This window comes from Schistocerca cancellata, chromosome 1 (assembly GCF_023864275.1).
Source record: "Schistocerca cancellata isolate TAMUIC-IGC-003103 chromosome 1, iqSchCanc2.1, whole genome shotgun sequence".
NCBI classification, from domain to species: Eukaryota; Metazoa; Arthropoda; class Insecta; order Orthoptera; family Acrididae; genus Schistocerca; species Schistocerca cancellata.
The window spans coordinates 251703406-251722520 of NC_064626.1; the positions used below are offsets into that span (position 1 = coordinate 251703406).

At 40.1% G+C, this 19115-nt stretch overlaps 1 protein-coding gene across 1 annotated transcript in view; it reads left to right on the forward strand.

The window, feature by feature from the left end:
* LOC126167810 (DNA-dependent protein kinase catalytic subunit-like) overlaps positions 1-19115 on the forward strand; it is a 540256-nt gene that overhangs the window by 111593 nt on the left and 409548 nt on the right. Inside the window, exon 12 of the mRNA XM_049920510.1 lies at positions 6378-6563. Within this exon, the coding sequence (XP_049776467.1) occupies positions 6378-6563 (186 nt within the window). The remainder of the gene's footprint in view (positions 1-6377; positions 6564-19115) is intronic.

The following is a 19115-nucleotide window of genomic DNA, read 5'->3' on the forward strand; positions in this document are numbered from 1 at the left end:
GGAGATTGTGAAAGCAATTAAAATTGTGAGTTGGCCTAAAAGATGACACACTTGTTAACAAGTAAGTGAAAGCTACAGCTAATAATCATGGAACAGAATTGCTGTTGCAGTGATCAGAATAGTAGAAAAGAAGCTTAGTCTCATTTTCAGAATTTTATGTTTTAAGCTGTGAATCGTCTCTAAGTTGTTGTACTGTCCACTTGAATCACTGTGATCATCATCATCATCATCATCATCATCATCATCATCATCATCACCACCACCACCACCACCACCACCACCATCACCAGTTATACATGTAATGACTTCCTGTCATTGCTCCAACAAGCAAGTATACAAGGCTATAGCTAAAGCTTTGATGGCTTTAAAAGATAGAAAAACATATAAAAAGGATTGTCCTTGAAAATACAGAATATTTTGAGGAAGAGAGGGTAACAATGACAGATAAATGTGAAATTGTTCTGTGTTTGATGTTGTGCATGAGATTTTATGGTAAGAGATCTTAGATAATAGCATTTCTTGGTATGTGGTTTCTTGGCAAGTATTGACAGACATATTTGTTTCTTTTTAATTGAATTGTGGCATTAGCTTCAAAATTGTGTAAACCATGTCTCTCTATTATTATTATTATTATTATTATTATTATTATTATTATATCAATGAAAATAATCAGTTCTTGAAAATATAAGTAATTGAATAAAAAATCTACTCACCAAGCAGTGGCTAAAGAAAAAACACATAAAAAGTGTTGAAATTTGCTAGCTTACGAAGCCAGTGGCTCCTCCTCCTGGCAGAAGGACAGAAGAGGAAGGAAGAAGGGCGAAGGAAAAGGACTGATGAGATTTAGGAAAAAGGGTCAAGTTTGGGAAAATTGCCCAGAATCGCGGGTTGAGTGGATTTACCATCTGATACGAGGAGGGGAGTTGGCTTGACTTCCTGGATATCCCAACAACCTGAGAGAGCTTGACAGGACAGACATACAGAGGTGCTGACAACTGAAGCGGAAAGTTTCAGTAGTAATTGGGTTTATTATAACTAAAATGTATTCATTATTGCAAATAGGGATGGAATAATGTTTTAGAAGGTGCCACCCTTCTATACCTGGGTCGCTGATATGTCACTCCATGGTCACCCCCAAGTGCTGTAAAGTTGGCAGTGTAACTGAGAAACAAGTGAGGAATCCAATGTGCTCAGTCTTCTGAACCAATTATAGCACCTCGACAAAAGCTGGTTCTGGCGTCGATGCTACCATGTCGCCAGGTTCCATGTAAACATTGTATGTTAGTGCGCGACCACCTGCTTTTGTGTTATCACCTGGACTACAGTTTCTGTTTATTAAATAATGTCATCAAAATGACTGCGTTCGCCAAGTGACAATCCATTGCGCCTTGCAGTGCCATTAAATATTCAGGCTTTGGAATTGCAACGGAGGACACCTGAGTTTTATGAGCAATAAAAAGAATTTGTTTCTGTACATTGGCATGTGTTGATTCCTGATGATAAAGTTGTAGAGCGTACTTCAAAAACTGTAGGACTTGGCCAAAGTACAGTTATAAGGAAAGGGATGCTACTTCATTACTTGCAAGATACTGAAGTTAATGGTATGCAAGAAAGCCCTGTGAAAAAAAAATGTATTTTTAATTATTCCTGGAAAGAAAAGAAAGCAGCATTGTCCAGTTAAAGAAGTTGATTCTTTCCAAATACATGAAATTCGTCGGCACATTTACACACATTATACCAGAAAAGAATACCCCACAATAGCGAAGTTTGTAATTTCTTTAAAAGAATGTGGACTTCTCACAGGGGGAGGAAATTTCACTTAAATGGTATTAAAAATATGGGGCTTCCATTTTAAAAAGTTAGATGGACAAAAGCTGTTGTCCAATAAAGCTCACTTTGTTGCAGCTCGTGGCATTTTCTGATACAAAATTATAGGAAAGGATAATCAGTTGATAAAGGCTGGATAGATGATACTCCGAATAGCAGCAGTCACCAGCCAACAGGAAGAGAATCCCGATTAATTGTGGTCCATGCAGGTTCTTCAAACAGTTTTGTGTGTGAAGGACTTCGTTTTTTGATCGAGAAAAATCTGTGATCATCTTGAGGATATGGACTACCCATGGCTTCTGCAGTGGTTTAAAAATTTGTTGCTCCAGTTTAGTGTTCAGACACCTTACTGTTCTGTAATTTTAGACAAAACTCCTACCACTAGTGTCTGTAAAGAAACTAAAACAAAATAAACCTGTGACTCCTAAATATGTTGTAGATGAAATTGCAAGGTAACAGGGTCACAAGGTAATTAGGCTTCCACCTTATCACTGCCATTTTAATCCAATTGAACTGGTTTGGAATGATATCAAGGTATACTTTAGAAATAACAAGAAGACTTTTACAAGACTGTGGATAGACTGCTACATGAAGGTCTTGGTACTGGAGACGCCACCTCATGGAGGAAGAAAGTAGACCATGTTGCTAAACTCATAAGAGAAGCACGAGTATAGATGGAACTATAAATGAGGATGAACAATTAATGATTTCACATGATGATGATGATAACAGTATGGCGCCAATTCCAATGATAGTGAAGGAGAACTGGATGGAATTGTGCCAGTGACATTGAAAATTAGTGAGTGTAAATGTATACAGAATTAGTCCTTTCTGTCTGCAACCGAGTAGGCTATGCATGTTTTGCTTTATTTCATTCTTTGAGTGTGGATAGCATTTTCTTTGGTATCCTTATGTTTACATTATTATACGACATTTTATTTGCAGCTGTTACGGTAACAATTTGGAACGACATTTCATCTTCATTGTATTAACTTTGGATGTTTTTTATTTCCCGTTTCATATACTGTCAAATGCTTTGCCTCCATTGTTGTTCTCTCCATTGTTAGAAAAATGTATTTTGTTGTACTTTTATACAAACATCGATTGTAGCTTACGTTTACAAACATTCTTTGGAGTTATGGACATATAAAGTGGCAGCTATTGAAACCTTGCAAGCGAAGTATAGCCAGCTACACGCGATCTGTCAAGTGACATCTTTGACCGGCTCGTGTACACTGGGTGGTTACAATTATACTTTCCCTATTTAACACGTTATAATATGGAAACTAATTACCATATAAGGACCAAACTTAGTAGCATTAATATCAAGGAGACGGGGAAGAGAGATAATGTAGAATCAATTCAGTTGAAGCACTTTTAATTTGCTGCTACGGTACGTCATACCATTACATACCAGTACCATTACTGCCTAATGACTGGGAGTTGTGCACAGCGTTGTCTGCCGTAGCAACAGCGATTTTATGAACCACCTGTGGTGCAACCAGTCGTTGGCCTCTTTCTGGAGTGATGTCCAGTTCTCCAGTTGATTCAAACTCCTTCCTCATGCTCTGCACAGCAAATGGAGAAAGAGGACCCTTCCGTTATCCTTCCGGCCTACAGTATTCTCTAAGTGCAGCCGCAGCATTACTGCTGTTTCGACAGTAGAGCATTGCCCATAACATCCTGCTCCTTTTGTCCAAGTTCATGTTGACATGTCAACAAGTGGTCAGGTGTGTGAGACTATGAATCACAATGACTGATCACGGCACCTAGTGGCCATAGTTGGAACTGGATGGTGGTGCTGTCACACATGTAAATCACGCACCCCATATTTTAGACCCTAATGCTACTAAGTTTGGTGCGTTTACGGTAATTAGTTTTTGTGTTATAATATGTTAAATGTTGTTGTTGTGGTCTTCAGTCCTGAGACTGGTTTGATGCAGCTCTCCATGCCACCGTATCCTGCGCAAGCTTCTTCATCTCCCAGTACTTACTGCAACCCACGTCCTTCTGAATTTGCTTAGTGTATTCATCTCTTGGTCTCCCTCTACGATTTTTACCCTCCACGCTGCCCTCCAATGCTAAATTTGTGATCCTTTGCTGCCTCAGAACATGTCCTACTAACCGGTCCCTTCTTTTTGTCAAGTTGTGCCACATACTTAAATAGGGAAAGTTTAATTATGACCAGAAACTATAAGAACCAGTCACTAGAAGTTTAAAACCTGCCAAATCAGAATTAAATGACCCTTCTTATAGAAACTCAACACAAACAAGCAGAATGGCTGTGCAAGTGTCAAAAGTTAAGTGAATACTCAATAACTCTTGAATTATACACCACACTTCATGTCAGTAAAGGTGTTGTTTCATGCTCTGACATAATGAACATTGCATTGCAATCATAATGGGTGTGATGGAGTTCTGGAAGTGATGAGATTCATAAAGAAGTTAATATTGAGCTCAAGGAAACTACTACTGGTACAGTAATGTTTGATTCACTTAGTTTTCCATGGGGCATCTCCACAGGTCTGCTTTAATTACTCTAACAGTCACACAGCATGGAGCCACTCTATTCTATATTCTTGGATGGGAAGAAGGTTCAGGAAATAAGTTGCCAAACAACTTATTGTAATGATGCTAAGGAGATAATCATTGTATTAAAGATGCCCAACCTAATTCTTTTGTGCCAGTTGTAAGAGAACCCTTTGTTTTAAGTTGATGCCAACACAGGCACATACAATAACACAAGCAAAATACATGTTACTGACAATGTACAAAAACAAGAAGCATTACTTCTATTCCAGTAGACACCAGATTAGTTACAGTAAGCACTGACAGCACCTAAAAACCACCAGTGACAACACATCTAAAACTAGCAAAAAAAGAAAAAGACAAAAACTAGCCAGCCAGCTAGCTGCAAAGACATTCAGCAATACCAGTGTTGCAACTGAAGATAATACAATGAACAATTACACAGAAATAAAAGAAAATGCTTAGTCTGAAACCTGTTTTCACTAATGCTGTCAGACGAGTTGGAAGAAAACCCGTCAACAGAAGCAATAGAAAATGAAATCTGCGAAGAAATCAACCTCTACAAACCTTCAGTACACTTCCAGTCTTGGCAAGAAGATAAGGAGGCTTCACATATTTCAGGACAACGTAAGTGATTTAAAAATTTGTATGAAAGAACGAAGATACTCTGTATAGGGAACACCACGTTGCTTGTGCCTTCAATAGAGTATTTAAAAGACCTTCACACCACTGTCTTAATGAATTATAACTTTTACATAATTTAGTACAAAAGTGGAGAGGAGACTAGTGGGTAGCACACTGGACTTTCATTCAGGATGACAGTGGTTCAAATTCCTGCCCGGCCATCCAGATTCAGGTCCCACTGATTTCCCTAAATCACTTAGGACAACTGTCAAAATTTTTTCTTTGAAACAGCAAAGCCAGTTTCCTTCCTCATCCCTCAGTCCAAGCTTTTGCTCTGGCTTTAACGACATCGTTGTCGGCATGGTGTTAAACTCGACTCTTCCTTCCTTCCCTCCTGCTAATGAACCTATTTATCCTATACAACTACATTTTGGAGGTAGAAGACTACCGTTTCTCTTGAAAGTATGTAACACTAAATTCTTCACAAAACCATGGTAAGATTATGCATCTCATAGTAATCATTGAAGTAATGCCTTCATTAACTGCGTTGGAAAGACCGTGGAGTAGGTGATAAACTGCATCTTGTCCGATTTTCATCTCCATTTGGCTGGACAATACCTGCATAAACTCTTCTGACTTCTATGAATTTAAGGCCCATCATATATAAAAACTTGAATTGATATTAATTTAGTAATTATTTCATGTTACTCGACATGTAAAACCCTCGAAGACTCAGGAGTCTGGTCCTTCATTTATATAGATGTCCTATGTCTCTCTTCATTTTGTGGTTAATAGTGTATCTGTGCATAACTGATAAGTAAATGTATTCACATGACATGGATAAAATCCCAAAGTTTTCCTCAGCTCTTTACGATGAACCCGGTTCCTTTTTCAATTATAATTCTAAAGGAGTATTTGTAATTTGAAAAATGTGCTCATACTGTGTGAATTTGCTTCCTAGAAAATATTTCCATAGGTAGAAAATGAGTGTACACTTAAATAATACTAAGAAGCAGTGGGTGGTACAGATTGATGACATGCTGCAAAAGGCATTTAACTGTATAGGAATATCTTTCCTACAATTTTTATTACACATGTATCTTTACTTTCTAAATACCACTGCTGCTGTGGTGGGTTATAACTGTGCATTTACACTGTGATTGACAAATATAAAAGAACTAGTTTTGCATATCAAAGGTAACAGAAACTTGGTAGTATAATTAACTAAAAAGTATTATAGAATAATTAAGTAATTTTAAAAAACAATTAACTAAAACAATTAAGTAATAATTAATCATAGAAAAGTATCCAATTTAGTTTCCATAGTATTGTTTGTATGTAATATTAACTCAACTAATAACATTTATTGTGCTGTATTACTATTTGCCCTCCTCTAGGAATCCTTAGTTGTGGAAAAGACCAGAGAAGTGTGTTACTGGAATGTGGTTAATTTTTTGTGGGATTCAGTGAAACGACTTCAACAATATACAGGAGATCTCCTTATCGCAAGTCTACAGCTTGTTCTGTCATGTCCTGCAATCATAATTCATCCAATTATAAAGGAAACAGGAGAAATATTTCTGGTAAGGGTTTTCACAATGCATTGAAACTGTATTAATATGTTAATGATTTTTCTTGAATTCCCAGTAAAACTGAGAAACACCTATCCACAAGTTGTTTTTGTGTACTTTGATATATTAAGTAACTGGTACATTCAGATACTATGATACACTACAAAATGACTACTGATCCTTCCCAAATAGCACATGTTCAAGTCTCTTATTGGTGTAACCTATCCCATTGGAACGTGATTCCCCCCTTACCAATGGCCTCTTCCAAATTGAGATAAAAAGAAAGTTTGATCGCCTGAAGCAGAACATATATTTAACATCAGTGTCTGGAATGAAATTTTCACTCTGCAGCGGAGTGTGCGCTGTTATGAAACTTCCTGACAAATTAAAACTATGTGCCAGACCAAGACTCAAACTCGGGACCTTTGCCTTTCATGGGCAAGTGCTCTACCAACGAGCTACCCAAGCACGATTCATGACTCATGACCCATTCTCACAGCCTTACTTTCGTCAGTGCCTTATCTCCTACCTTCCAAACTTCATAGAAGCTCTCCTGCGAAACTTGCAGAACTATCACTCCTGCAAGAAAGGATATTGCAGAGACATGGCTAAGCCAGAGACTGGGGGATGTTTCTAGAATGAAATTTTCACTCAGCAGCAGAGTGCAGACTGTTGCTCGGAGTGTCATTGGACCGCCAGGTGGCCCACAGCTCTTTACCTACCCATTCCTTCTCCCTCCCTGTCCGTATTCATTTCCCTTTCTTGGTGTTCCTATTTATGTTCGCCCGGCTAGTCTCCTGATTTTGTTTAGTGTGAGCCAGATGGGGAAGAATTCCCTCCCTAGTGTCTATGGTGTATATTGATCTCCCACCTTCTCTTCCTCTCCCTTTACCCCTCCCTCCCTGCCATAGCCCTTTAGCTTCCTCGCTAAGTCACTAGCTCGGTAGCCAGTGCATGTGGTGAGGCAGCTTTGTACCCATCTGTCTGAACCTCCTAACATGTCAGGCATCACACTGCTGGTACCTGTGCTATGAAAGCCTGGCACTGGTTGCCTATTTTTTTGGGGCATCGAAGCTCCCAGCAACAACCATCATGCCAGGCAGCAGTTGCTGTGAGTGGATGGCGCCTGCGAGGCAAATGCCTGATTGGAGTGGGCGGTACCAGGGCAGACATTTGGCACGTGAAAAGTGTTAAACTCTCTGGCTGCTCATCCTTGGCCACATCTCTCCTGGTATTAGTTTTTCTGTCTCCGTTCCCATGTCTGCCTTCCCCAAATTTCCCCGTTGGCTGCCGCCTGGGAGTGGGGGCCAAGCCTGCTGGCTTGGGGCGAAACCCTTACTGCGGTTCCTGGTCTGTACCATGGCTGATGGCGAAACTTCTGCCACCACCAGAACTTTTTTTGTTTGTGGAACACATTGAGGAAAATTTCGGCGAAGTTGAATCCTTGAGCAAGTTGAGATCTGGCTGCCTCCTTATAAATACAACTTCTGCCAGTCAGTCAACCTTCCTTTGTGCCTGCGATTGTTTAGGAGACATCCCAGTGAATATCACTTCTAACAAGTCTCTCAGTATGAAACAAGGTGTAAGTTTCCATAGGGACCTTCTCCTAGAGTCCGATGATGAACTTACGGCTAATCAGGAACAGTGTGGCATTAATTTTGTCTGGCGTGTCCAGAGAGACCCTAAGGACAATGATGTAGACACCAGCTCTTTCATCCTGCCCTTTGAGGGAGATACCCTTCCCCAGGAAGTTAAGGTGATGGTACACAGATGCCATGTCGCACCATACATTCCACTTCCCATACAGTGCTTCCAGTGCCTCAAGTTTGGCGACATGTCGTTGCGATGTGATGCCATTCCCATCTGTAGTAACTGTGGCTGCACTCTTCTTGTGGGGAGCCCTTGCACCCCACCGTTTAAACGTGTAAACTGCTTTGGTCTATAATATGCTCATTCACTGGAGTGTCCAGTATATACAAAGGAAAAAAGAATCCAGGTAATAAAGAACCTCGACTGTCGTAGCTCTTCTCTGGCTCTTGTTAAGGGTGGGGCTCCCTCTCGTAACTCCACTGCCTGATGATGTTCTCAAGAGAGGAATCCTGCTACCCCGGTTTGGGTGAGGAACCAGCGCTCAGAGGGCCCCAAAGCCACTCGCTCTCGGTCCAACCCGGACATCGTCGCTACCTATTATCCAACTGATAACACCACCTCCTTCCCTGTTAGGGAGAAGAAAAAACGCTGCAAGTCCGCCCCCTCCTTCTCACTCCGAATCAGCCCCAGTGTTTTTGTGGATGTCACCCCATCCTCGTCGGTGATGACCACTGACCTGGTGACATGACCTGCCCTCGGCTTCTGTATGTCTAATGTGTAATGTCGCCACGTGATAATCCAGTTGAATTGCACTTGAATATTACCGTCACCTACCAGAAATGCAACACGTTGTTTCCTCTTTTACTGCATTCTATCTTGCTCTTCAAGAAATGTGTTATGACCACTCTTCAATGTTTTGTGATTATCGGACATTCTGTTGGAACCGTGCCGGCCCTGTGATAGCATCTGGAAAGGTCTGCACTTAGTTTCGCTTCGATGTCATTAGTGACTGGAAGCAATAGCGGGATGAATGCAAATGACCACAGCAATCACCATTTGCAATATCTACCTCCCTCTGGGTAGGTCACTTCGTTATATTGAACTGCCTATCTTACTCCAGCAACTTCCGCCCCCATATTTCCTTCTCGGGGACTTAAATGCTCGGCATCTCTTGTGGGGAAGTGCCACTTCGATGGATAGAAAAGGCCAGGTGATACGGGAAGATTTCAGTTAATTACATCATGGTCAGACGGATAATCCGAAATTAGGTACTGGATTGTAAGGCATACCCAAGGGTAGATATAGACTCAGATCATGATGTAATAGTGATGAAGAGTAGGCTGAAGTTTAAGAGGTTAGCCAGGAAGAATCAATAGGCAAAGAAGTGGGATACAGAAGTAGTAAGAAATGATGAGAGACTTTTGAAGTTGTCTAAAGCTATAGATCCAGCAATAAGAAACAACTTAGTAGGCAGTACAGTTGAAGGGGAATGGACATCTCTAAAAAGGACACTTACAGAAGTTTGAAAGAAAAACATATGTACCAAGAAGGTAACTGTGGTGAAACCATGGGTAATAGAAGAAATACTTCAGTTGATCAAGCAAAGAAGGAAATTCAGAAAAACAGAAATACAAGGTGCTGAGGAATGAAATAAATAGGAAGTGCAGGGAAGCTAAGGCAAACGGGCTGCATGAGAAACATGGAGGAATTGAATAAGAAATGTTTTTTTGAAGGATTGGCTCAGCATATAGGTGAAATTAAAAGCACGGGTGGTAACATTAAGAGTGCAATGGGAATTCCACTATTAAATGCAGAGGAGAGAGAGAGAGAGAGAGAGAGAGAGAGAGAGAGAGAGTGCGGGTAGCTGGAATGAAAGTGCACTGAAGGCCTCTAAGAGGTGGAAGATTTGTCTGATGCAATGGAAAAAGAAACAGGAGTCAATTTAGAAAAGATAGGGGATCCAGATTAGAATAAGAATTTAAGAGACTTTGGATGACTTAAGATCAAATAAGCCAGAAGGGATAGATAACATTCCATCAGAATATCTATAAAATCATTGGAGGAAGTGGCAATAAAATGACTATTCATGTTGGTGTGTAGAATGTATAAGTCTGGCGACATACCAGCGGACTTGCAGAAAAATACCACACTCTTTTGAAGACTAAAGGAGCTGACAAGTCTGAGAACTATTGCACAATCTGTTTAACATCTCATGCATCCAAATTGCTGACAAGAACAATATACAGAAGAATGGGGGGGGGGGGGGGGGGGGGGGGGGGGGGGGGAAGAGGAATTGTTAGACGACGATCAGTTTGGCTTTAGGAATGTAGGAATGGTAAAGACACCAGAGAGGCAATTCTGACATTGTGGTTGATAATGAAAGCAAGACTAAAGGAAAATTAAGACACATTCATAGGATCTTTTGACCTGGCAAAAGTGTTTGACAGAGTAAAATGGTGCAAGATGTTCAAAATTCTGAAAAAATAGGGATAAGCTATAGTGAGAGATAGGTAACATACAATATGTATAAGAGCCAAGAAGGAATAGTAAGAGTGGCTGACCCAAGAACCAAGTACTTGCATCAGAAAGGATGTAGGACAGGGATGTAGTCTTTCCCCCATAGTGTTCAATCTGTACATCAAAGAATCAGTGCTGGATATAAAAGAAAGGTTCAGGAGTGGAATTAAAATTCAAGGTGAAATGATATCAGTGATATGATTTGTTGATGACATTGCTGTCCTGAGTGAAAGTGAAGAAGAATTACATGACCTGAATGGAATGAACAGTTTAATGAGTACAGAATATGATTTGAAAGTAAATCGAAAAAAGTCTAAAGTAATGAGAACAGCGAGAAACTTGACATCAGGATTGATGGTTATGGAACAGGTGAAGTTAAGGAATTCTACTACCTAGGCAGCAAAATGACCGATGATGGATGGAGCAAGGACGACGTCAAAAGCAATCTAGCACTGACAAAAAGGGCATTCCTGGCCAAGAGTATACTAGTGCCAAAAATAGGCCTTAATTTGAGGAAGAAATTTGTGAGAATGGACGTTTGGAGCACAGCATTGTATCGCAGTGAAACATGTACTGTGGGAAAACTGGAACAGAAGAGAATTGAAGCATTTGAGATGTGGTGCTACAGAAGAATTTTGAAAATTAGTTCGACTGATAAGGTAAGGAATGAGAAGGCTCTGTGCAGAATCGGAGAGGAAAGGAATATGTGGAAAACACTGAAGAGGAGAAGGGGTAGGATGATACAACATCTATTAAGACATCAGGGAACGACTTCCATGGTACTAGAGGGAGCTGTCAATGGCAAAAACTGTGGAAGAAGACAGAGATTGGAATGTATGCAGCAAATAATTGAGGATGTAAGTGCGAATGCTACTCTTAAGATGGGGAGGTTGTCACAGGAGAGGTATTTGTGGTGGGCTGCACCAAACCAGTTGGAAGACAGATGACTCAAAAAACAGACTTTGATTTTTGTTTCCTCAATGACAGCTCCCCTGTACACTTCAGTGCTGCTCATGGCACCTTTTCCACTATTGACTTCATGATTTCCTCCCTCGCTCTCATGGCTTCACTACATTGGTCACCCCATGGTGATCTCTGTGACAGTGACCACTTATTGGTGATTCTATTATTCCCCCGTCATCGCCAGGCAGACAGGCCCCCACATTGGTCATTCCCTAGAGGCAGTTGGCCTTTACATATGTCTGCTGTGTACTTTGACACCTCTCTCTCCGATTAAATTGATGTGGTCATGCAAGATGTCTCTGACACTATTCTGCATGCCAATCGCACTGCTATCCCCGTATCCACAGGTCCCCCTCGTCGTCGACTGGTAGCATGGTGAACCAAGGACCGCCAACGGGCACTGCAGTGATTTAAATGACACTATTCACAGACCAGTCTTCTTACTTTTAAGGGTCTCCGTGCTAAGGCTCGCTACCTTATTAATTTGCGTAAAAGGGAATGCTGGGAGCACTATGTTTCCTCCCTGGGGACGTATATCTCTTCATCGCAGGTTTTGTCCAAGCTCTGTAGCCTTCTGGGCTGACAGCAACAATCAACTGTTCAAGATCTTACCCTGCAGGGTGCTATGTGTACTGATCCGTTAGTCCTCGCAGATCCCCCTGCAACACGCTTCGTGACAGCATCAGCATCCTCTTTTTATCTCGCTACCTTTCTCTGGCGGAAATGACAAGTTGAAGGAAACCCCTCTCTATTTCAACCCCTACAAAGCTGAAGCCTATAATATGCTGTTCACTGAGTGGGAATTCTTGCAGGCCCTTACCTCTTCAAATGATATGGCCCCAGACCCAGATTCCATCCACAGCCAGATGATCCAACACTTGGACATTCCCCAGAGGCAACATTGATTCAGGGTCTTCAGCCGCAGTTGGCTTACAGGTGCCTTCCCTTTCCAGTGTCGAGACAGCGTATTTATCCCTGTCATTAAGCCCGGGAAGACCCCAATGTCTCTTGACAGCTACTGACTGATTAGCCTGACCAATGTACTTTGTAAACTGCTAGAGAGGATTTTTAGCTTCTGATTATGTTGGGTACTCAGATCTTGGGGCCTGTTGTCTCCTTATCATTGTGGCTTCTGGAAAGGATGATCTACAACTGACCATTTACTCAGATTGGAAACAGCAATCTGCCAGGCTTACTAACTGCTGACACCTTGTCACAGTCTTTGTTTGACCTATGTAAGGCATACAAAGTGGGTGTGCTGCCACATTTTAGTTACTGTCCATCATTGGGGCCTTCATGGCCCCCATCAGATTTTTGTCCAGGAGTTTGTCCTACTGGCTCGTCAGAGTTGGAGTTAGCACTTCACTTATCACACCTTGGATCTAGGAGAACAGTATCTCACAGGGCGCTGTATTGTCGTACTCTTCCTCATTTCCATCAATGGGCTTGTAACCTCTGTTGGGGGCCTCTGATTACCCCAGAACTGTATGTTGACAATTTTTGCATGTGGTGCAGCTCCCACTCAGTAGCATCTGCTGAATTCTAGCTCTAAGGCACGATCTGATGATCCCCTGAGCCCTTTTCCATGGCTTCCAGTTTTCTGCCTCCAAAACCTGGGTTTTGCATTTTTACTGTTGACCTACAGCAGACCCCAATCCAGAACTTTATTTAGGCAACCATTGTTGGATGTTATAGCACAGTCCCATTTCTTGGATCTTCTGTTTAATGAAAAGCTGACATGGCAGCCCAATATTTGCCGCCTGAAGAGTACCAGCATGTAGAAGCTTAATGCTGTCTGCCTCCTGGCCCACACGTCTGGGGATGCAGACTGTGCTGCTCTCCTCCATATTTACCAGACTCCATATTTGCTCAGACTAGATTATGGTTGTCAGGTCTATGCTTCAGTAACTCCTTCCACTCTGAAACTATTTGACCCTGTTTATCATTATGGGGTGCGTCTGGCTATTGGTGCCTTTCGCACCAGTCCTGTTGACAGTCCCATTGCAGATGCAGGGATTCCCCTTCTACGAATACGATGGAGCCAACTCCTGATTTCTTATGTAATTGCCATTCGACGATTCCCTGACCATCCTATGTACCCCTCCTCTTTGCAAATGAGGGGTGTGTCCCTCCTGATAGCAGCCCTTGGGTGGGATTGCCGGGTGGAATGCCTCTTACTTCCCTCCACCAGGATCTCCATCTCAAATCACTGGAATATGCCCTGTGTATTTCATCCGGCACTCTGCACCCCCACCCCACCCTACACTTTTCTACAAACAACAGAAGAATTGATCAGAGAAAAGGCAAATTTTGATAGATCAAATGTTACAGCAAGTACGGAAATATCAAGAGTAACGTAGACGGGATAGCATTATGGTCAGTATAACAACCACTACCATCAGAATACTATCTTTTATTTGCACAATTTACTTTTGTCCGAGAAGGAAATTCGCCTGTGTGAAAGAAGCAACCATTCATAAGATTCTCATGGAATCATACTAGCAAGTAAGAGATTCTAGAAGTCTTAATGTGTAATGAAGCGAAGTATAGTCCAGTTAAAATTACTTGATAGTTGACATCTGTCACTTTCTGCTACAATGTTGTCATATCAGCTGCCAGTTACCACTTGGGTACTGGCAACACACAAAGACAACGGATCACTTCAAAATCCTGTTAATGTATAATGTGGAGCAATGTTGAAAGCAGCCACCACGCTGTGTGGTGGAAGTGCAAGATGTTTTGCGACACTTGATTTTAAGTGACTAATGACTGAAGTGCAGCAGATGATGTGTTTTATAGCCCTTGATTTTAACTTGTGCCCTAACTTAACCACAGCCTCATATTGTGCATTGCATCCAAGAAAATAGTGGTGAACAATCTGAGACAGAATTAAAATCACAATAGCTTTGAAATGACAATTAAAGCTAACATCTGTGGGCAAACTAAAGACAGAAAAAATTTAGTTTCAGCCCGAAAAGCAAACTGTAATTTCTCGTTATAATTGATTAGCTGAAACTATCCTCACACTGACCACATGAGCTGCCGTGTTACCAATATAAGTGGTAGTGGTTGGCACTTGGAAGCAGGTTATAGGTGGTACAGGCAGATTCCAAACAAAAAAAGAATCATAGGAAGAAAAATAAGAGCAAAGAGAAAAGTTAGTATGATGATGTGCGACAAAGTGTTAGAAATAAAAAAATACATTTAAACCAATTAATTGAATAAAAATAATAATCAGTCGTTTGATTAGATTTAAAAATTGCAGCCTTTGATGAGCTTCGAACCTACACCCCACACATCAGGTTTATACTCTGACTACTTCGCTGCACCATTACAATGTATAAGATTGTTATGTTTATGACACTAGTGAACCATTCACAACAGTGGGTTGCAGCCTTCAAAAATTCGGCTCCATGCAATGTATGTGAAATTTATCTAATGTAAGCTGATCTTTTTGATTATAATAACTGTATATAGCTGTATATGTTGTGCTGTGTTGAAAACATACGTATTTTGTTAGCATAATCGCGCGCGCGCGTGTGTGTGTGTGTGTGTGTGTGTGTGTGTGTGTGTGTGTGTGTGTGTGTGTGTGTTGGCAATCACATGTGATTGAATACGAAATAAAAGAATTTGGGATTCAAACACATCAAGAAAGAAAGCCAGATGAAGAATTGAAGCAAATTGAACAATTGTGGCAGCTTGGCAACGGCAAATGGTTGGGACATGACATTCAGTGCTCTGATTGGAGAATCCAGGTTCAGTGCTTGAAGTGTCGACTATCAAGAAACATTGAACAAGGGTAAAATTTCTGTTGTGCTTCAGGGAACAAAAGGTCTTCTATATTCTTTAAAACTGAGGGTCAGCCTTTCTCTTTTATGGAAATGCAGATTATACTCATGTACGAATGTTGAATGAAAATTAATGCATCCATCTTCAGTAATTGGGTTTGGATGGGTAAATATTTTAATAAATCAAATGCAGAAATAATCCTTAGCATGGGATCTTTAATTAGCAATATTCACTTTTCCACATAATGACCAGCCAATTAAATGCATTTCTGCCAATGATGAACAAGTTTTCTGAAGCCGCCTCGTAAGAAGTTGACACTGTGTTTCTGCAACCACAGTCTTACAGTTCTCTCAACATCTTCATCAGAAGCATAATCATATCCCTGCAGATCGTCTTTCATTATCGAGAAGAGATGGAAGTCAGACAGTACTAAATCTGGACTGTATGGAGGATGCCGTATGGTGGTGAGATTCAGTCTCTGAAGTTCTGCTGTGGTGGCACATGAAGTGTGTGGTTTGCCAAGCAAAGCAATAATGTGACCCACACGTTCTTGTGAAATACTGATTGTGCTTCGAATTTCTCTCTGAGTGATACGATGATTGTCCTGAATCAATCTGTCAACATTTTGCTTGTGAAACTCTGTGGTTGCTGTCACAGGACGCCCAACTCCTTGTTAGTCACATGGATCAGATGTGCCCACCTCAACATCTTTAAACCTACTCACCCAACGACACACAGCACTCACATCAACACAATCACTATAAACTGCTTTCATTCTCTGATGAATCTCCTTTGGGGTGACAGCTTCTGCTGTCAAGAATTCAGTGACTGCACATTGCTTAAATTGTATTGACTGACCGTCTGTGCCGGGTTCCATACTTTACACCGTAACAATGCTACCATTCAATGCTAAGGGCTTCCTGCCAATTGGAGCTATGGAGAAGAGGCTATGGTACAAGCCAGTAGCTACCACATACCAATGCTGCCAACTGTTGAAGAGTTACGAAGGTGGCGGCATTAATTTTCAGTCAGCTTTCCTATGTTAATGGTAATTAGGCAAAAACTGAAAAAATGAATATAAGGAGGCAGATAGCAAAACAAGAGGAGAAGTAAAAAGATTTCAGCTTGCTTCGTCACTTTACTCCCTCATTGGATTGACCAGATAAATATTGCAAGTAGCTGACTAGGTAATTCAATGACCACAAGTGACCGCAGAAAGTGGATTTAACAATCTACACACAAAAAAATATAACATAGAAATCTTATCGAAAACTACATTACACATGTTTTCCAAATTCCTACTTATATGAAATCGCCATGCAAAATATTTACGTATAGTGTATTGTACAATGACACAAAATACTCACAAGTTATATTTTTAATAAAAATTGGCCATCTTCATCATAGGTGATGCCCTTTTAGGGTAAACAAAGATTACATTCTAATATATATTTCGCTTTATACAAGTCCTGTCTTTCTTAAAAAAAAAGTTAAATTGCACTGCACATTGCAGTTCATTTTCAGACAAAAATTTCACTTTTTCAATGTTCAGTATTTTGCACAAGCACTTTCACCCTTTTAATGATCTTTAACACATTTTCTCACCAAATGCCCATTGCCTCCAACAGGTCCAAGTGGCAGTTAGTAAGGAAATGCACTGCTGTCAGTTCCCTTGGAGTGGTTCTCCTCCGCCACAGTACATAAAAAAGTAGAAAAAATACCCTACTGTAATACACTCACTTTTATTTCTAAGTATAAGAAAAAAATGTTTCATGCTAATGGCAAATAATGATCATTACATCATAAATAAATACATTACATAGTTCTCATAACATCACAATAATTAGCACTAAAATTGACTATAGTACAAAAGGTATCAAGTGCACATTACACTATAAAACATTGCACTAGGTCATGACTCTGTCTGAAACTGATTAAACTTGAAAGATTTTTGTTTCTTCTCCACTTGCAAAATCACTAAAATATCAAGTCCTGGTTTGAAATTTACACCATTTATGGATTCATATGACCTTAATGTCCAAAATATGTACCTTATCTCTAGCAAAAACTCAAGGTGTGCTTTAGCATAGATTTACTAATTATTATATTATGAAAAAAGAATAGAGTCATCATCACATAACTTAATAACTACTCAAATCAAAATTAAGGGGATGAAAGTTGTATCAAATCATTGTCCTACTTCTTCACTCAGCTCACATTCAACCAGAAACTTAAATCCTCACAAAATCACAGAATGTTACCAAATAGTCGATCTGTAAGAATATTCACATCACTCTAGCACCACAGTTATCAAAAATTACTGTTCATTGTCCAAGTATTACCATACAAATAGAAGTTTTCAGATAACTTATAGATCCAGTGATGAAGCATTATTGGACTTGTACCTCACTAAAATATTGGTCTTTTTATTAAGCTCTCATTCCCAGACGCAGTGTCACGAACTGCACAATACACACAGTACCCAATGTTGCCTAGTTCAAAAATAGATCATCAGTATAGTTACACCACTTTTGTTTGTATACAGTTATCTTTTTCATTACTCAATCTTGCCTGTCAGCTCCATTATTTTACTTACATTTCTCACCTCGTTAGCTAGTGGAGAGTATTCTCAAAAAAATATCCCAACTGCGAAGACAGGCTCCCTAACCATTAAGACCCTAACTTTATTAATTTTATTATTTCATTATTTGCTTCATTATCTGATAAATAAACACCTGCTCTTCTTATCTAGTGCAAAATTGATTCTACTGAAAAACAGACCGCAGTAACAGATCCTTATGCTAAGGCAACTTAACTCTCATTACTGATCAGACAAAATTGTCGCTTAAAGAAAACTATTATTTCACTGTATTCCATCAAATTGCTTGAGATTCTAGCCTGAAGGGCTGTATAATACAAGTCTTGCTTATTCTTTCTGCACACATTACTCCAGGCAACTATGTGTAATGTTTCATTTCCTTAATTCTAGAAGAGGCTGTACCATGACACAGATAGTTATCTCCATATACTGATTGCACTGTACACAAACACTTACATTTACCACAATTAATATTAAGACCAAGTATTCAAGATGGTTCTTATTGCATATTGCCTCTGCTGCTGCACCAAATTATACTGATTACACACATGAGCTGATTGCTTCAGATGTTAATTATAGTTTTCAAATAATCTGCACCTTCTCCTCCACATATGCTGACATCTTTCATTTTCTGTTTACCTTTCCGACAGAAATTCTTTGACCATGACAATATTAGAGAAGGAAAGTTGCTACTCACCATATAGTGGAGATGCTGAGTTGCGATCGGCACAACAAAAACATTCATTTCATAAAACCAGAATAAACACATGCTGTTATTACAGGGTGCCACACTTCCTTTTTACTTACCATTTGATCTTCTTCATACAGCAAATCCTCATTAATCCTTTCTCTGGAAAAACTATCATCCTGCTTACCAAAATAATTATCAGACAGTCAAATGACAGATAGCATGGTACCCTTCCTCATTACCACTCTGACTCTTAACTCTTTATTAGGCCAAACATTATCCTCCTCTATTCTTTCTTTACTTAACACATTGTCATCATTATAAATTATAAATTCAAATACCTCGTCCTCATCGCTACTGGATTCATCATTGCTAGCATCATTACAACTGCTGTCAGAATCAGACCCAGTGTCACTTT